The 20,720-nt window shown below is 36.1% G+C and overlaps 1 protein-coding gene across 2 annotated transcripts in view; it reads left to right on the top strand.

Moving 5' to 3' along the window:
* Positions 1–20,720, top strand: part of MMP16 (matrix metallopeptidase 16) — a 195,674-nt gene that overhangs the window by 106,004 nt on the left and 68,950 nt on the right. For both annotated transcript variants that reach the window (XM_063327151.1, XM_063327153.1), the window contains one exon: positions 5,959–6,263. In XM_063327151.1, the coding sequence (XP_063183221.1) occupies positions 5,959–6,263 (305 nt within the window). The remainder of the gene's footprint in view (positions 1–5,958; positions 6,264–20,720) is intronic.

Below are 20,720 nucleotides of genomic sequence, written 5' to 3'. Positions count from 1 at the left end.
ACTTAATAAAGGTAATGCTTGCCTTTTTCTTAAAGAAGTATGTTTGCAATGTTATATACCTTAGCATTTCTAACCTCTGAATGGAAGGGGGGAGAACATGTAAAATAGACCTAATAAAAGGAGATTGAATTACACCGTCGTGATTCTAAAATTTATGCAATGAAAAAAGTCTAGGTAACTGTAATTGTGAGAGAGGATGCCAATGTAACAATCAATCCTATTAGTTATGTTTTTCAGCAGTGTAATTAACAAAAAATAGGTATTTTTAGTGTCAGTCTTTTTCATATAAAATTTGAAAATTGTAGAATATCAGTTCTCATTTCTCTAATACTTACCTACTTCAGCAATCCTGAAATAATTAAATATTTGAATATCAATACGCTATAATTGTAAATGCTTATGTTGCATTTTATTCATTTTAAATTAATTAGTAGTAAATTATGACATGGGACTACTTAGAACATCTTTTCTATAAAAGCATTTATCAAGTATTTTGCCAGTCTTGATTTTGTATCTTGGAAATCTCATCTTTGTCACCTTTCATCTCCTTTTAATGAATAACAGGAGAATATTACCCATGAAACCGAATAGGCAAGAGAATTCTAAATTCCTTCCAACATGGCAGCAGTAGTTTGACTTTTAACGTGGTCACAGAAAGAGAAAATCAAAAGCAATAGTTCTGACTTGGATTTAATCAGCTAGATCAGGAGCTATAGGAACCGAGATCACACTTTACATGAAAAAACAGTTGTAGGTTATAGCTACAAAGAGTTAGCAAAGTGAAACTGGGAAGAAGTTGAAGCTAAGAAACACACATCAATGAGAGACTAATGAAGCAACTTGACAGAAAACATCTCTAGAGAAATGATGGCACAAAATGAAGTATAACTTTAAACAGAGGTAATCTATTAATTTGAATAAAAGTAACAGTGGGATTAAAAAAAAAAGGGAAAGCTTTGGTTGAGTTTAGGTTTGATTTACAGCAATAGTAATGAGAAGGTAGTTTCAACAAGTTATTTGAATTTAAGCTATGTTTCAATTCATTTTATCTTAAGTGTTTCATATCAAATACAGATCTATAATTAGCTTGGTTTAAACAGATTATTGAATGCATCTTTTTACCTACTCAGTTGAATTTCCTGCTCTTTTATCTTCTGTGTCCTTTCTTTCTTTAGAATGGGGTTTCCAATTTGTGACTTTGCTCCAAGAAAATCTTTGAATGTTTGAGAGAAGTGGAAATGTAGAAACTTTTTCCCCATTTATATTTAATGGATATATTTGTGTTCTAAAAAAAAATAGTATATCATCTTGCATCATTATAATCACCTAATAATTCTAAAAGCACTCATTAGTACCCAGTCTAATCAGCACAACAGGGTAGTAAGATATTGTTAATCTCGTACTCTGGATTTAATGCAGAAATGAGCATAGAATCAATTTAAAACCAGTATTTATTATATGCAGTGGAGAATAGAAGTATCAAAGTCTACAGGCCATGAAGAAGTCTGTCACTGAGTTATTGCAATTCTTGTGCAGGCCATTACCGCTAAGGTAAGCAGTAATAATAAGCTTTATGCGTTTTGAGCTTTGTTTAGCCTTTGCTGAACTGCCTCTTTGGTCTAGCTTGGGTCAGAAGAGTTGACTTTGTATACAGAATCATAGCAATTTACATGAAGCATATAACGATTTGTTCTAATGACAGCTCAGGAAGGAAAAAAGAAAATAGTGAAATTCAATGGCAAATATGTGCTACTTAATATACTGTATTTAAATTTCAGGTGACTGATTTTACAAAGCCAAGTGAGGTATATCCTGACAGCCTTGCAAGGCTACTGAAGCTGTTGCAGACAAAAATGTGTCACTGAAACATGGATAATTTCTTTTGAGGATATTTTGGGGAAGGAGGAGGAGGGGCAGGAAAACCCAAAGCTTTTCTAATATCAATAGGACTCAGAATTTCAAAATAACAGTCTCTAAAACAAGACTTTTCAGGCATCTGTAGAAAGAGTAAATCAGTGTGAAAAGTGCATATCACTGGTCTAATCTTATTCTTGTGCAAGACATGGATTTAAAAGCTATAATGCCTAAAGCACCTATCAAGTTGAAAACAATGTTTTCATCAAAGAGCAATAATAACCACAAAATACTGTATTAAATTGATACCTTGCTGTGGTTGTCTAAGAATAACAGCTTTCAAAATTTCTACAAAGCATCACTCAGTTTACTAATTTGTAAAAAATTACATCATATTAGATATTTCATCTTATAGATCATCTTTTGCTTACTAAAATACTTCCCTTTCGGAAGGAATTGTGAGTATGTTCTTTATCTTCTTTATAAAGTTGCACTGCTGATCTGGCCAAGGTCAGCAATGGATCTTTCTCTCTTGATTGAACGTCTTTTCTGTGAAATGATAACCAGGCTTGGAGGTTAAGAAAGTAATACTTAGGCGATATTGTTTTCTTATTGTGATGGCCTTTGTCTTGCTATGCTGCCACCTTGCAATAGGAGTGGTTCTGAGTTGTCATGTCCTCCACTTATTTTTATTTTAACTCCATTATCTGGACATGTTGAGTGTAAGATACCCAGTTCCTCTTTTTTTTTTTTTTTTTGTTTTGTTAGCAGTGACAGTTACCACTATTTAATGTGACTGCTGACTTTAAGATGTATAGCCCAACACAATAAGAAAAGTGTTCATATAAGACTTTATTTGCTATTGCAGTATCTAAACTGAAGACTTCTAAGAGATAAGTCTCTCTCTCTCTGACAGTTGATACATTGTCTGCATGGACTGATCTTCATACTGTACTTTTTCCTTTGGAGGGTATATGATCAATACCATGAAAGAAATGTAAAATAACTTGGATTTCATATGTCTACATTGGTGAATTATTCTAAGCAAAGTTCCCAGCTAGACAACTTCAACATTCGTGTTACACACAATATTGGAATTTGCCCTTTTAGGATTGAAGATGGCTTGTGTTAAACACATTAAAATAGGCAGTGATTTTCTGGAAATACTCATGTTGGAATAGCTACTGATTTATTTCATTTCTTTTAGAAGCTACATTTTTCAGTATAATCTCACCCTCTCCAGAAGGTTGTTGTGGAAGACAGAAATCTGTCTTGTTTTAATACAGAATGTATGCTTTGAAAAATCTTTTGACTTGGCAATGAATCTTGAGATGTAGGATGCTATTTCAAAAATAATTAAATAGCTGAGTCCCCTGGAAAAGTTCTCCCATCATAGGTAATCACCCCCAGTTAATGTGTGTGAAACTAGCACAATGGTTCAATTTTTCAGTTGTAATCAATGGCTAAAACTTAATTTCATGCATTGAAAAAGCAAGAAAATGTAAAGTGATAAGGTTTAAAACGTGAGTCAAACCCTTTCAGACCAAGTAATTAATCAATTTACCACCAATATAAAATTCCAATCTGTTTTTATCCATTTCGTCATATAACATATAACAGCATCAGTCCATCCTTTTACTCTGTTTATATAACCCCAAAGTGTGACTTTGACCTATCACTAAGATTCCTAAAAACAAATCAATAAAAAAACCCAATAAACTGTATCCTTCAGATGAACTTTCCCTACATCAAAATATCAGTTTTGCTAGACATATTCTATTTTCTGTGAAAGCCTGTTGATTCATTTGCTGTATTCATTATACGTAGCAAATAACAGAGGCTCTAATCCTTCAATGACCTGTGCATGAGACAATTTATGTGCTTTAGAGACCAAACTGCAGGACTGACTAAAAGAAAATTCATCAGCTTTGTAAATGATATTCTTAGCACAGCAACAGGTTAACTGTTGTCAAGTTTTCAGTAAGTGTAGCTTTGTGAGATGTTTTGATTTAATGCCATATGACACTCTGGTTGCAAAATACTGTACATTCTCAAGGGGCACAGGATGAGTAGTTTATGAATTTGCTAACCAAAGCATCTCAAAAAAGTAATTCACAAAGGAAGGAGCTTTCAGAAAGGGGTTCTGTAGGGACTGATAGTTAGTCCAGTGCATCAAGTATTTTTTTAATCACCTAAAAATCAACACAACACTGATTGTAAACTTACTGATAAGTAAATAACTATGAAGAAACGACATTATACAGAGCAATTTGAATCATGTGACATTTATATCATATAGGTTAAGGCTATGCCTATAGATCAGAGAACTTTTTCTCTCTGACAACAAGATCAGTACAGCAGTACTTTGTAGTGCTGACAGAGTCAGTTTTAAGAGAACATTGCAAAATTGGAGTGAGTTCGATAAAAATCACAGAAAATATTTAATAAATTGGATAAAATGTCTTATAATAAGAGATTTAAGGAGTTCAAACTTTTAAATTCAAAGAGACAACAAAAAGGTAATGACTTCATAGTGCAGAAATGTCTTTTAAATGTCCCCCTTTTTTTAGGGGGAAAATGTTCTTAAATTTCATGTGTGTGAAAGAGAAAGGCAGAACAAGAAACAATGTTACATGCCAGGCAAATAAGAGAATAGGCACAAGTATGTAATAACTGGTTAAATCATGTTCGGAACAAAAGAGCAAGGGAAGCAGTGGATTCTGTACAGATACTATCTTCTAATCTGTCTTGATATGTCTTTGGAACATACATACTAGCAAAAAAGAAATAGTACTTTGCTTAGACTAGCATTATTGGACTCAATGCAAGAATATTTTTGAGTGGAAGTCAAAATATGTGACTATGTTTTCTACATGAACATATGAATAAAATACTATATATGCGAAATCAAATCTGTAAAAATTAGACTTGAAGGATTTATTTCCATTTATATAAACTTACAATACCATATAATCAAGCAAATGTAATGCAGCAAACAAATCAATCATTCCAGGGTTAGTCACGAAAATATTTTTGTTCTCCATTACCATGCCATGCGGTGTAAACTTACATAAATCTTGCATATACTCTAGAACTATGTAATTTCTGAAATTTGTGCTGGACATTCAGTCAAGCGCATGTCAAATGACCAAAGAGCCTCTGATTACAGCAGTTTCAGAATAGACACAAACCTAACGGAGTTTTTGCTGGCCATATGAATCAAGTAAAAACGATGGAGGAAACTGGATAGGTCTGAAACTGATTATTGCCATTATTTTCTTGAATTCAATAATACAAATAAATAAAGAAAAGGTGGTTCCACTATAATTTACTAGTAACTACGATTCTGAACTCAACTGTAATTCTGATGTTGTTTTGCCTTTCTCTCATGTGTGTCATTTGAAGTAGTAGAGACTGAAATTTCTGTTTTAAATATGTTTCTGAATTAGCACATAATTATCTTCCATAAAATGATTTCTCTGATGAATTCTACAGTTTTATGCAAGATTTATAGAAGTAATCAGATCATAAAAGGACATCTTAGCCTGTATTGAAATAAAAAGGTTTTGTTTCTGATAAGGAAATATCTATCCAGTTACAAATGCAACAAGAACTGTTTTTAAGGCTTTGTGAATACTGGTTGGTGGTCACAGTATGGAGCTCTGCTATTGTTAATGGACTCACTAAGAAGTTAAAATTTCATTTAACTGGAAACATTTTTCTTTTGATCAGAAATGACATGCTGTTCTTTAGCCGTGATGGATTCTAATTGTGGTCCAGGAGGTAAACAGTCAGTGGTTGATTAATCTAGTTATCCCACTGTTAAGAATTTCTCATTTTAAAATATTTTTAATCTTCTAAAAATAAGTTTTTCGTACTGATGAGAGTAACCTAACTGACATATAATACGTTCTAGCATGAAGGACTACACAGATTGACACAATAATTTCGCACCAGCTTGTTTAAAAATACTCTTCTTAAAGGATATAATGCCAGACTAGCATGTTTTATGTGCTTTTAATAATTCGGGGAAAACGTATGTAAGCAATGTCACTTACCGCTCCATCAAATTTAATCTCTTTAACATTTCTCTGTTTCTTTCAGCATAAAGAACGTCACTCCAAAAGTAGGTGATGCTGAAACTCGTAAAGCCATTCGCCGTGCCTTCGATGTGTGGCAGAATGTAACTCCTCTAACATTTGAAGAAGTTCCTTATATTGAATTAGAAAATGGCAAGAGGGACGTGGATATTACAATCATTTTTGCATCAGGTTTTCATGGAGATAGTTCTCCCTTTGATGGGGAGGGAGGATTTTTGGCACATGCATATTTCCCTGGGCCAGGGATTGGGGGAGACACTCATTTTGACTCAGATGAGCCATGGACTTTGGGAAATCCCAATCATGATGGTAAGACAATATTTCAATTTAAACAAAATAATAGATGGCATGAATTTTCAGCTAACATTTCCGTGCTTCCCTGCCCCTAAAGTCATATAGTTCACATTACTTTAGAAATATCTTCAGTTGATTGGTCTATTAGAATCTGAGGCAGTTTCTGTCTAAATGGAAGTTACAGTGTGAAAATGTGTATCTCTTGAAAAACATTGAATTCTTGTTAGAAACTTTTCTGTTCATTCAAACATTGTACCGTTGAATGTTTACATAAACTCATTTCATTCTGAAATTGTTTGTCATATAGATCTTATTTAGGTTTAGGGAAAATGTGGAATCTTCTTTAGCGGTGATATAAGAGAGGTTAAGAACTCCACCAGTACAGTGGATACTACTGTACATAACACCCAGTCTTGTCCAGTTTTTCTTTATGGTGATGCAATGGCAGCATTTAAAGACAACTTTTAGAGATGCCATTGCAAGAACAGGGTTAGTGTTTCCCAATAACTTTTGAACATCTTTTGGAATTGTTAATTCCAACCATAATTCCAGTTTACTTAAGTTGTACATTGCCCATACTCAAATGAGTGACTGCATAGTACACTTGACATACCTAAAATTTATCAAATCAAGATTATAGATACTCTTTAAAGTTACTCTTCACAGAACTATAATGTGGCTCTTGCTGAGCTCCAAGTTCATGTGACTAAATTACTGCCATTTTCTAGGAAACCTAATTTAAAGCTAGCCTTGCATCCCTGCAAAACAGTATCAAAGAAGAGTTTTTGTATAGGCATATTCTGTGTTTGGTGCTTTGACAGGTTTTGGTTCCAAGCAGCCTCAGTTGTCCTAGTAAATCTCTCTAAGCCAGTTACATCGAGTTTGAGAGAGTCTCTTCAGCAAACGATACACAAAAGAGGATGCACAAATGCACAAAGAGGATGTTTCTGGCCTACAAAAGATGATAAGGATGACAAGAAGTGCAGAAGTGTGTATTTCAATGTTACACTGAATTTGTGAACAATGAGAGGCTTTATCTAATTCCTTTCCTTTCCCTTTCTTGCCTGAGATCTTCCAAGTAAAATTCAGAGCTTTTTATGTAGCAGTATTTGTAGCCTGGAGTTTGTGACAAAGCTTTCAGGCGTATAAATACGGTATTGTGACTGTTCTAATGGTGCAATACTTCTGCTGTGCCAGGGTCAGTGAAGCAAGAGCAGTCTACTGCACTGTGAAAGCCCTTAGCAGCAGACTGGGTTCAAGAAGCTTATTTCTTGTGGACCAAGCCCTAGATTCTTACTGGAGCTAAATCTGTACTATTGCACTGCTCATATTTGCCCTTTTCATAAGTTTAGCTCAAAGAAACAGCAGTGGGAATCTTCTGTTTGAGCAGTTCAGGTGCATAAGTCACAGCATTGTGAGGCTAAATAAAGGTGTTTTTCTCTCAGTGGGAGACCAACACTGCACATAATGTTCCATGGTTTTGGAGCTATTACTTCAAGCACTCAGGAAAATCTACAGGCATGTGTAGTTTGAAGTCAAGGTGTCAATTTAAAATGTGATAACTCTTTTGGAGCAGTTCCACATATGGATACTTTTAGTCTGTATGAAAGCGTGCAAACTTCTGGCTATCTCCTTCTCCTTTAACTTAAGTAATTTTCAGAGTGCAAAAGGCCGCTCATGTCTTCGTATGCCCTATTGTGGTTGACTTTTATAAAGGAGTTTTCAAAAGATATTTCTTGTATTAATGAAATTTAAGATATTTTGAAGGAAGGAAAATCAAGTGAAAGAAAAATTATACTATTGCTAAAAATATGCTTTTATATATCTTAGAACATTGAACTTTTATAATAAAAATGTTTTGCTATCTGTATCATGAAGGTTTAATAGGTATTACTGGAAATTTATTCTGCAAATTTAATAGCTTATCTACTTTGGTGTGCTCATATATACTTTTTTGAGGGAGACATATTCCTGTTAGAATGGAATAGTCAAGGTAGAAAACCCATGATATTTTATGACTGGAAAGTTTGTGCAAAATACGTGACAATTGAAATAAATATCTTACCAATGCAAGTTTTCTGCAGACTTTTGGCAACTCCTAGTTTCATTGTTGAGATGGTATGAACCATGGATATTAGGTCATAGCTCTTGTTCAGAGAAAAGCCTTATGTCATTGTAACTCTAGAAATAGCAATGTATGTGCAGTTGATCTGTATACGCAGAGTGGCTATTTCTCTGATTGGTGATTTCCAGTTATCAGGTAGGCCAAGTTCTGCTGATGATCTTACTGCATTAGCTTATGTCTAGGAATCCTGAAGGAACATCCAGAATTTTTTTTGTGACTGGAAAAAATTTCTGTGTGGAAAAAGAAGACAAGCATGCCATTTGGGATTGACAGAAAGAAAAGATTTACAGCTCTCGTAGGCTCCCTATCATCTTGAGCTCAGTCTCAGAGCACTGAAAAGCAGAGCGTTGAAAAATATATTTATGATCTTAGCTATGAGTCATTTTTCCCGTGTGAGTGTCATTTTTTTAAGGTTCATTGCTCCAATAGTCCAATAGTCATCTTCATGTAGTGTTATTAGAAATCCAATAGAAGGGGAAAAAGATTTGGTGATTTATTTTTATTTTTGTTTTTAAATTAACTCTCGCCCCAAGGGGCTGATTTTCTTTGATTCCTATTCTATTATTCCAGAGTGATTTGAAAACACAGACCACCTTGGTTATTTAGCAGCAAAAATGCAAATATAAGATCCTCTTGAAAACTACTAGCCTCATTTTCCACCCTATACTGTTCTTCTAATGAAAGCAATTTGCATAGTGTCTACCTCAGAAAAGACAGTCAACTTGAAATGCTTTCATAAACAGTTGTGCTTTTTAAAATAATTTTCATTCCATATAAGGAATCATATACAAATTCAGTATTCTGACTATAGTAAATTCCTAAGGTAATTAAACCTGACTAGTTAGTTGCAGTGTCTTCATACTTTAGGTTTGGGTTTTGGTTTGGGTTTTGTTTTTCTTCTCGTGTTTGCTTCATTTTCTTGTGTTTTCCTTGGTTTTAATAGTCTTCTAGACTGAAAGGACAGTTCCAATAGGAATACGTCATCTCCACAGTGCAGTGCTGCTTTCCTTTGTTCTCACTTCAGTGGTATATTTTTGCGGATCACAGACCTATCTTATCAATCATGCTCTGGGGAAGAGATCTATGCTTTGACTCCTCCCTCATTCTGAAGAATGAATAAGACTCTTGTAGGAGTAAAGGCTAATGGGCCCGTCGCTCAGGAAAAAAAACCCTCCTGTCATACAATTTAACACTTGCAGGCTCTCTAAAATGATGTATTTCTTTGCTTTCATAATACCCTGTAAGCAGAGCACAGCTGGTACCTTAACTACAGCTGAGATGTAGAGGTCTTTTATCTGACTTTCCTTCCAGAGTGCTGCAGATGATGCCAGAAGTATTGGCCATAAAAAAGGACAAGAAGCTTGCCATCACAGGGTGTCAATGGAAACAAGGACAGAATTTCTTTTACTAGGGAAGGAGGGATGTACTGGAGGATGAAAGGTGTTTGGGGTTTTATTGCAAGGTAGGGTAGTGGTAGTCTTCCAGTACTTTGGACAAAGTGTTTGTGTGCATTGGACTGTAGCCCTCCTCCCGTCAGCTTTCGTGTACCACTTGTGCTTTGAAGACATCTACTTCTAAAGTTGTTCTGTTGGAGAAGGCATTTTCACCTATAGTAGACCCTATTTCCTTTATGGTCTGCCTTTCCAGGCTTCAGTGTGAGATGAGAGCCTTAGGTTTGTAAATTATTTGGGACAGGATGGTTTCTTCATGCATTTTATGAAGCACCTCGTGCTCTTTGGTGATCTCGGTTAAAACTCAGGTTACTCTGGTAACTTAGCAACTATGGTAGAAGAAGAGGATGGGGGAAACAAACGTTGAAGGTGAAACACTGTTCAGGAATAGCAAATCAGAAAGGACAGGAATGTCGCAGGAAAACATTTCACAATATGTACACTTAAAGATGTAAAAAAGAATAAACAGATGAAAATCAAGTTACATAAGTAGCTATCTGAAAAATCAGTGCTTATTAAGAAAAACTGTAAATCTTTATTTTCTTCTGAACTTAAGTGCTGGAAAGAAAAAGGAGTAGAGAAAAAGAAAGGAAAGGAAGAAATCTTAATATACCACTCTTGAGGCTAGGGAGAGGTTTCATTGTTCCCAGTACTCCAAGCCATTTAGGTGATGTATATCACCTCATTTTTTGAATGAAAAATTTATGGACAATGAATAATGTAGCTAAATGCAGAAAAGGACAATGACTTCTTGCTAAGAGTGACAATATTTTGGAGATATAGTATTGTCAAAATTCTCAACAAAAATCTTTTTCAATTGCAATATTTCAAATCACTGTGATGAAATTCAAAGTCACTGCCAGGGAGCAGGGCAGGACAGGGACTGTCGCTGTAGTAAATTTTCCTGTTGCTAGCAGAAAAATCCTATCCTATGCCCTGTCTTCCTGTACCAAAACTGACAGTGTTGTTCTTCTCAGCCTTAACAGGCTCTCATTAGCCTCTCCCACATGTTATCTTCGTCTGTCCATTATTCAATCTGCAGCATTGAAATTTTTTGATGCACTGCAATAGAATTAGAGGCTGCAGTGTTAGATTCTAGTACAACAAGTAGTGTGCTAGATTTCTGGAAGATCTGCTTCATTATGGAGTTGGTAAGCCTCAGAGCCTATAGTGTCCTCCTCCACCTGTATCCTCCAGGTTACTGAGCACGACGGACCACACACATTTACAAGGTCTTTTAGATAAGATGCTTTCCCTATCATAAGACCGCCATTTATTTTTTTTCTACTTTTATATTCTCCATGTTTTTTTCTAACTTTGAGCAACAGTCTTTTGAAAGCTGTTGATAATGTCTGCTGAGCATAGATGTTTGCTACTGGAAAAAATGGAGGGTGTATTTCTACAGTGACACAATTAGGTATAGGGCTTACCTTGCAACTCTGCCCTGTTAATAGCATATAGTAATACAACCATACAAAATTCAGTAGGCCAGTTTTCCTATGTGTGCTTCAGAACATATGAATTAGAAAGAAGTCAAAACATACTTTATATAGAGTACTCACTAGATTTTATTTCATTGCCTCATTCCTGTGGCTGAAGGTTGCCTCTGATCCCATGACAGAACTTTGAGAAAGAGAGGAGGCAACATTTGATCTAAGAGCTGCTAAATGCAGTCTACACAGTGGGGGCTGCTTCTGAAGTGGTGAAGTAGATATATATGTCCCTTATTATAGGATCATTAGCTGCTATATTTTGGAGAGAAAGTGTTATTTGCTGGTTTTGTTTTTTGTTTCGTTTGTTGGGGTTTTTTTAAGAAATCCCTTGTAAGGCCTTGGAGAGGACAAGAACAATCCTCAGTTTAGTTTGTAGTTTTCTCAGTAATTTAAAAGTGGAGAGTTTCAAAAGCTAAATGAATCTAAGAACCTTCACCATTTATGAAGTAAAACCCAAAAGAGGGACAGATGAAGAGTCTGAAAACAGTCTTCTGAACAGTGACCTCGTAGAAAGCTGTCTCATATTTAGAAATCTGTGTGTCTTCACTCGTTCTGTTGGCAAACCCTGAGGGCCATTTCACCGATCAAGTGTGTGTAACATTCTGAGATTCCCTGGCAACCCCAACCTATGAAAGCCAGATTCCTTAATTAGTGACTATGCTCAAAAGTTTCATTTTGGCAGATAGTGGCAGGTCATAGTCATAGATAATGACTGAGATGTATCTGTTCTTCTTCCTCACTATTGCCTTATGTATTGTCCACCAATCTCTTTTCCTTGGATTTATTGCATGATTTATTATAAAAATAATTCCTATTAAAAATAGTAAATCTCTCAGATGGAATCCTAAATATTATGGCAGAGAGAGCAGAAAGGAAGACATTCAGAGAAGGGGCCAGAACGGATTAAGATAAATACCCTATGCTCTAAAGAAAGCAAAAATCCATTACTAATACATATTATTATATATTTTATGGCTCCTTAATGTATATATTTTCTTTTCTTCACCTGAGAGTGTATAAAAATATTTTTGCGATCTGCCAGACGGTAAACGTCTCTAACTTAAGACATAAACTCTTTCCTCTATTTCAGAAATTGCATCGGTTTATCAAAATTGATTTCACATTTGCCTGGCTACATGCACTTAAGTTAGTTTAAACCTTGTTTAAAGCAGCTATTTTTTCTGGGAAATCACTGAATGCATCTAAGACTATTTAAGGGAGTGTTAAACCAGTTTGAATGGAGAGTGCACTACTTTAACTAGATTAATTTAAGATTGACCTACTTAAACAAGTGCAGCTTTTTAAAACAGAGCAAGATTTAGAAGGAGCTCTTGGGGAAAACAAGGATTTCTTGGGAGCTTAGGTTTGAAGCACATTAGACATGATGCTTAATGTACCAATTACTGGCTAAAATCTGACCATAGAACTGTGTGTTACAGTGGCAGAAAATATTTGGCAAAAGCTAAGTTGAAGTTCTCCTTAGATAAACACAGTAGATCAGTAATGGTATTTTGATACTCTTATCTTCATATTCATAACTGCAAGAAAAATAGAAATCAAAGTAAAATGCATGATTTTTTACCTCTGTAGGTACCAAGGCAGCTACTGTACCATACTAAAATTCTGCAGAAACCAGTTCTTCCATCAAAGAATCTACAATAAATAATAGCAAGTGAAACTCCATTACAGAAATAATAGATGGTTTTAGTGTACAGCTACATTTAAACGTAAGGAGAATATTACCAGAGCGCTCACGTTCATGTGGAATATTTGTATCGTGTATATACATGAAGCTGTGTTTTCAGCAAAAGAAGCCCAAAACTTGCAAGAATCCGGTAATTTTTTTTATTAATTTTACAGCATTCAAAAGATTATTCAAATTTTGCAGGCAATAAAAAGAAAGGAGAAAAACAAGCCCGTCACTTTGTACCATTCTGTTTGTAGATTCCCAAGTAAAAGCTTCTTGGACCTGATGCAAATACAGTATCTAGTGTCATGTACTTGGACTCTAGGTAGTGCATAGATTCTGCTGTGGGCACTGTGTTGGCAGCCAAGAAAAATTTATGAAAATCCTGATCTCTGAACTGCATAGATCAACTTGTAGTAAATTTCTTTTGGCTGCCAGTGTGGTTGACACAGTGCAGGAGATATATGCTGCTGGAAATATGAACCAGTGGAGCCGCGAAAACGAAGTCTCCTAAGGGAGCTCTGTGTCTCAAACCGTGCTCATGTCATATGCAATGGTTAGGTATAAAGAAAGCCAAGCACTTCAGATTAAAGGAAGTTCTCTATTACAATAGTAGCATGATTTTAATTTCATAAAGCATAGTGCTCCTAATTGATTATAGATATTTTTAATAAGCTCTTATCAATATCAAATTTGATCCGTAACCAAGCGGTGTGACCCTGCCATTGCCACATGCTTGTTTTCCAGTTCTGTACTAGGATAAACATGTAAAAGATTAATATCTTATTTGAATTTGTATTATACTTCTGTATATACTTTTAAACACAGAATTGCCAACATGGGTTCAGATCAAAGGTTATCTTACAAAATATCCTATCTCCAGTTATGGCTATTAACAGATACCTACCGAAGAGAATAAGAGAAGGGCAAACATATGGCAACATAACCCCAGCATATTCCCTCTTAGCTTCCAGCAATCTGTGGCTCATTGAATTTCTGAGCCACAGGCCATATTTTTGTGTTTAATAGCCTTTGAGGGATTTCCTTTCATGAATTGGTGTAATCTCTATTTGAACTCATGTAAGCCTTTGGTATCCACAACATCCAACTAGAGAACAATGTGTTTTACAGTTTAAGCAGATGTGACAAACTACTTCTTTCTGAATTTTGAACCTACCATTGATAAATTCACTTTAGGTACATTGGTGCTTATATTGTGAGGAAGTAATTTCCTAACCATTTTATCTGTACCATTCATAGTGTTATGGACCTCTGTCACATCTTGTTCCCAGGATAAAGAGACCTAGCCAGTTGAGTTACAGCGTTGTTTATATGTAGTTGTAAGGTTAAGGCAGCACAGCTTCTATTTTAAACTGAATCTATTTGAGTGAAAAATGAGAGAATTAACACCATTATAAAGACAGCAAAACCCAACTATTACAGTTATAACATTGCACAATGATGAAGATGCCAGGATAATATTTAAAAGAACTTTGCAAGGTGCAGACAAATGGAGTAACGATTGATTCTTTTCATTTCACCATTCCCCCTGAAACCCAATTTAATTCAGGAGTCAACTAACACAGATACTACTTTCTATTGCTAAACCTCAAGGCTTCCAGTATTTAAAAAGCAAACCGGTATTTCCCCATCATGTTGTGCTGAAAGAATTTAACGAGTAATCTGTCCTCACACTTCCCAAATTTTCCATGGATTATACTTGCTAGGTGTACATATGTCCACTTTTTCCATATCCAGTCACCCCAAGATCTTACATTAAATGGTAACTCTGAAACATTCAGTGTCTTCCACATAAAATGTGTCCTTGAAAGTATTATGATAGGAAGCAAAGCTGCACTTGAGAACAGAAAGATGCCTTTCAGTAGTTGAAGAGATGGAAAACGGTTAAAAAATAAACCATAAATGGCCCTCGCTGGCTTGTGAGGACTCAGTCATCAGACATAGGGCTATACAGATAGGAAAAGAGGATCTGTCTGCTAGACCCCATTTACTGCCTGGAAGGCAGATGATGGCAAATATTAACTTTTGGCAAGGTAATGGCCTCGCTTTTGTTTTGGGGGAAGTCTTTTTTGTTGCTTTCATGGAACAACCTTTCAGCTTTGAGGAAAGCACTTCATTTACATTTCATTAAAAGGGAAATCTGTTAAACATTGGCAGTCAGTGAAAGCAGTCTTGTGGATGAATCCAGCCCCATGTTCTAGATGTGTGTTTATCTGTCTGCCTTTAATACATCCCAGGGGTTATCAGTGTGCAAAATCATGCTCTCAGCTTTCTTCTTGGGCTAAAATTGCCAAGGGCACCGTTATGCAAACTGAAAGAGGGGCTGAGGAATATGTCAAGAAGGACTTTGCGATATTCTTAATTATAACAACGGAAATGTAGACTGTTACGCACATCTTACATTGTGCTTTTTGTGTCCATAGAAGCAAGGCGATACTTACACTGTGGCTAAATAGCCAAACAGAGATGGTCATAATGCAGGTCGTAAACCAAAAAAGGCAGCGTAACCTGAACCACGAAATTGCGTGTTGCTTCCATCATGGTGTAGGTAAACACAGATCATTGCAAGCCTACGTGGAGTAATTAGGGAAGTTGCAAACTCAGTTATCCATTCAAACTGCAACTGGAGGTTATTTCCCACGTACTAGGGCCAGTAGAACAAACTGCATTTGCCATCTGCCTCAGTGTGCGATCAGCCAGCCTATCTTCCTAATGAAAAGTGTTAAAATGAAGCTGGCTGACTTTGCATGGAAATAAATGAGGAAAGTTCACATTGTCTGTTACATCAACTTTACTGCCAAGGAAACATCTAGCTGAAAGGCAGAATGGATCCTTGCAGACAATTTTGGCAACCATTGCACCTACATTCACAGAAAAAGAACTGCTGTATTTTATTTTTTTTTCAAAGATGTCTTTGTTTCAAACAACTGTTTATTCAACAATGAAGATAAGTTTATGTTTCCAAACTGTATTCATTTGATCAGACATTCATATTAGTATATTAAGAGTACTGAGTTAATATAGGGAAATTAAGCTGAAAAATGTTTGTTAAAATATTAAAAAGCTGAAACTAACAATGTTGGGACACCAAAGGGATAAGTACTTCCAAAACAATGTTTTGTGGTTTGGTTTTGTTTTGGTTTTTTTTTCCTTTTTTTTTTCCCCTCCAGTGTGTTAAAACAGAGCATTGGGAAGGCTTTTCTGTTCAAGCAAACAGATGTATTTTGAATGAGTGCATACATAAAATGTTGGCCAGCCCCTTCATGGTTATTTTATTACCCCACAACCCCTCACACATGGTTACTGTGTGGGAATGACAAGGAAAAAAATAAAAGTAAAATCTCACACACAATAAATAAATAAATCTGTCTGCTACCTCAGCCTTTCCTCCTCTTAGAAAGAAACTTAGCAAATTTTGAGTCCTGTATCTGAGAGAGCTTCATATAATTCTTGTACCTGAGAGAAAATTATAGAGAAGCAGGGTGACAAAGGAAATAATTTAACATATTCCAGTGCTTTTTGTTTTCTTATCCCCTATGCATCTTTTTGTAAGTGGCAATATTTCCTTAAAAAGTATGATAAAAAATTAATTCTAATAAAACTAATGTTAATAATAAAGAAACTACCTTATGACCTATGAGATTTCACACAAGAGACTGAATTTGAGGTTCTTGAAAGACTACTTGCTTTGGAGAGCTTGTGAAGAGCCAGATTTTCAAACATAGTGGCTTAAAAAAAAGAGAAATTCGCCTTTATTATTGCAAATAAGTTCAATTCACAACTAAAAAATCAACGACTGAATTAATAAATTTAAATTATTTTTTTTCTTTTCAGTCTGATCTGCTAATAGAAATTATTTAGGAAAGAGAAACTACCTCAAATTATCCCTTTATGCCACAAAGTGGCATTTCTGTCATTTAAAGCAGGCACCAGGCTTAGCACTCCATCTGTCATGTGGTCCAGAGATCTTTGAGTCTCTGTTTGCTGCTAGGACCACTTAGTGAAGACTTTTTCACCAAGACAGCAGCTTTAGGAAATCTGATTTTTACCAAGGATGTTCTATAGAATATTATTATTGTGCTGACCTCTCCCTTCCCCTGCCTTTTCAGGGGCAAACAGAATCTGAAAAATCATGTTGCCAATTACTATGGATGTTGTCATGGTTTCCTGACAGAATGAGACAAGAATTTTGCAGTATTTACCTATTTATTTATCTATTAGGCAGAAATTTAATGAATTAGTTTTACAAGAGTAGAAAATTGTAAGATAACCCTAAAATTTAAGATAATACTATATATTACTTTTTTAAGGATAGTATATGACTAACTAATGAAAGATTTTCTATAATACCTCTGTTCTCAAGCCTAGAGAATAATTTGTGCTCTATCCTGACAAATCTTCACTTCAAATGCTCAAACCATATGTTCTTGAGGCCAAAATGTTTTTAATCTATATTTAGACTCCCTCCTAAGTGGCTTGGGTTTCAAAAAATGCTGAGCAGCTAGCACCAATACCTGGAAACATCTACAGCTAAAACGTCAGGTTGGGAAAAAAGATGAAAACAGAAAAATCAAAAAGAACGAGCTAAATTGAAAGAACAGTATTGTTTTGTGCAAAATGTTTTGTTGTAGTGGACAGGGTTAAGTCTCTAGTTCAAGTCTTCCTGGTTTTGTGCATATATCACTGAAGTCCATATCCTGTACTTTTATAATTAATGTTTTGACACTGACTTAAATGAAAAGACCTAAGTCAGAAGCCAGAAGACTTGAGTGGGTGGAATTAATCTGACCATATGTTGATGTTTATATCTGAGTTAATCTCACAGAGTCCCTTTAGAGTATATCTTTAGAAATATATTGCCTTCCTGGGTAAGATTTTTTGCATCCTGAAATAAGTGTCTGAAATAAACTAGATGTATCATGTCCTGAAATACCTGTTTCTCATCACTGGCTGTGAAAGGTGCAGGTATAGACATTTGTGTTACAGTTTTCCTTAGCTAGATGGCTTCCACCAGTGATGTTGAATCATCTGCAATTTCAGATTAGAGGAGAACTGAAGTGATAAGTACTTCCAAATAACAGCACCAACTGGGGTCCAAAGAAATCTTTCTGAGCAGCAGGGATGCCTGTTTTGGGAACAGTTCAGTATTACACTCAGAAAAGGTAATGACTGGTGTAGGCTATCCCCTGTCCCTCTTGGTATGGCAGGACAAACACTCTCCTATTGATCTAAATATGGTAATTCACAAATGGATTGCACCACTTAAATTTTGATTGCATAGCTGGTAATGTAGTAATGTGTAAACATTTAGTTTCACTTTTCTAAGAATCATACAAAGCACCTTTTTTATGATGCAGTTTAGGAACTGATACAGTGTAAGTATGAGGAAATGGGATTATCACTGAGTATTCAGGAAACTGCAGATATGGTAGTGACATAGGGTTACCATTGCTAGCTGTGCTCCAGCTAGCAGTGCTAGCAGCAGCAGTAAAAATATTAGGGTCTGAGCTTCAGGAAGAGTTAGCACCTACAATATATACCAACGGTCAGTCCGTAGCTCGTTTGTGTTTCTAGTGATGACTTGTGTTACAGGCAGGGCTGGCCGTGCTGACTGGCAGAGGTGGAGAGGTAATGGTCCCGGACCTGCCTGAGTGTGGGCTGTGGCAGAGCAGCTGTGGGAACAGTGTGTCCCCAGCAACTCTGCGCTCAGCTCCCTGCTGTCCTGTGAGAAGCTCTGGTCTGAGAGCCATCAGAAATGGGACCTCTGGCATTGTCCCTTCTCCCTGCCTGTGCCAGCCGCTGTCCCCTCAGGCTTGGGCCCTGCTGACCTCCTCACTCAGAGAAGGGAAAGTGTGCCAGGACTCTGCCCTGGCTAACATTCCCATGTCCAAGCTCTCTTGCACTTTGTCAGGGGCAGCTATCTCCTGCCTTCGTCTTTCTCTCTAAGCATCCTCTTCATAGGCTTTCCTCTGGCGGTAGGCCCAGATGGATGGCTTGGCTGCCTAACCATCTCGGCCTCTCCAGCACCCTTTGCCCTGCCCTTTGCAATCCTTCATCCTGGAGGCTGCCCCTCCATGGCGGGTGCCAAGGCATCTCCCCGCTGACAAGTGCCAAGAGTCACCAGTGCCAAACTGACAGTATTCTCTGCGTGCTAGAGAGGCTTACAGTGGTTCCACTAGCTAGAGTGAAACAAACAGCTATATGGATATACCCACTAACAGTAGCAGATTATCCAGTAGATCAGAGCATTTCAAATGAGTGAATTTTAACAAAGTAAAACCAAAGTAGAAGATTTGTCTTTCTGTCACTTTCTCCATATACATGATCCCCAGTTTAAGGTGCCTCAATTTAGAATATGATACACACTTGGATCAGGTCTCCCTTTGAAGTCTGCAGACTTCTTAGAAAACATATCTGCTTTTCAGATCAGAGAAATTTTAATGATTTTTTTTCCTCTCCTAATCACTTTGCCAATTAGGATTCAAAATTCCCACTTCTTTTATCACTAGTCCAATGAAAAAAAAAAAAACATAGACAATTCTATCTTGACATTTTTTTCTTAATAGGAATTAAACAATAAAAATAACCGTCAAAGAAGAACTGTTCACATAAAATGCCGAAATATATATACAGCAGTATGTCACTTTCTTTTTCAAAATTCTTAAAAGTCATATGTAGGTGTTAAGTAGATACAATGATAGGGTAAGAATAATAACTTGGTTTTGATGGCTTTAATGTGAGTTAAGTTAGAGGATAATGTAATTAGTCTCAGTAGTTTAACTGACACAGGGTAAAAAATTATCTCTGCAGACAGCCAACACAAGATTTGCTCATAAAATAATTCTATGTACATTCTATTGTGGGGATTTCAGTGATCTGTAAGACCCTTGTCACATTTCTGCCCCATGGCAAGTTACGTCTACTGTGAATATTGGCAGCGTGACTTTGACCTTCCTCCTAGTAATTACACATAGTTCTTTATGGTAGGACACACAGGACGTTAGGGGAAATGAAGAAAAAAAAATCATCCCTTCAAAACAAAAACAGCCGCAGTGTTAGCATGCTAGCATTTTAGCTGAGTGGCTTAGTGACAAAACATACATTTATTTTTGTTAAAGGCAAGGATTTGGTTTTAATATGGACTCATGAACAATTAAGGTCCTTTTACATTTATTCTCACCCAGACTAGCACTTACGCAGGAGCGGTAGAAAGATGTCCATTCCCTTCACGTGTATGAGTCTCAGGGACAGGACCGTGGAGGGCAGCTGAGAATTGTGTGATACATGTTCTTTTCATGCACATATCCAAATCTTCAGTCCCAGCATGTGTTCATTCTCACGGACTTCGGAAAGAAGTTTTAAATACTTCTCCAGTTTATTGTTCCCACAGCAACAACTAAAAACAGAAACAAAGAGAAGATAGAAAAGAGTATAAATAGATAAGGCTGCTACTTTATTTGCAGCATTTGCAATTGCATTGACACTACTGGAAAAATAGCATAAATGTTATTTAGCAACTGGTCACTGGTAATGTTATAAAAATGACTATTGTATTTTCAAACATTTCTAATGGATTGAACTTGCTGAGAGAAATTAATTTATGCAGATATTTTCTAGCAAAATGCAAAATTCCATTATGATTTAAATTTAATTTCTTTAAAACAGTTATTATCTAAAGATGACCATGAGAACACC

Source organism: Chroicocephalus ridibundus, chromosome 2 (assembly GCF_963924245.1).
Source record: "Chroicocephalus ridibundus chromosome 2, bChrRid1.1, whole genome shotgun sequence".
In the NCBI taxonomy this organism is placed as follows: Eukaryota; Metazoa; Chordata; class Aves; order Charadriiformes; family Laridae; genus Chroicocephalus; species Chroicocephalus ridibundus.
This window is presented reverse-complemented; position numbering and strand designations above follow the sequence as displayed.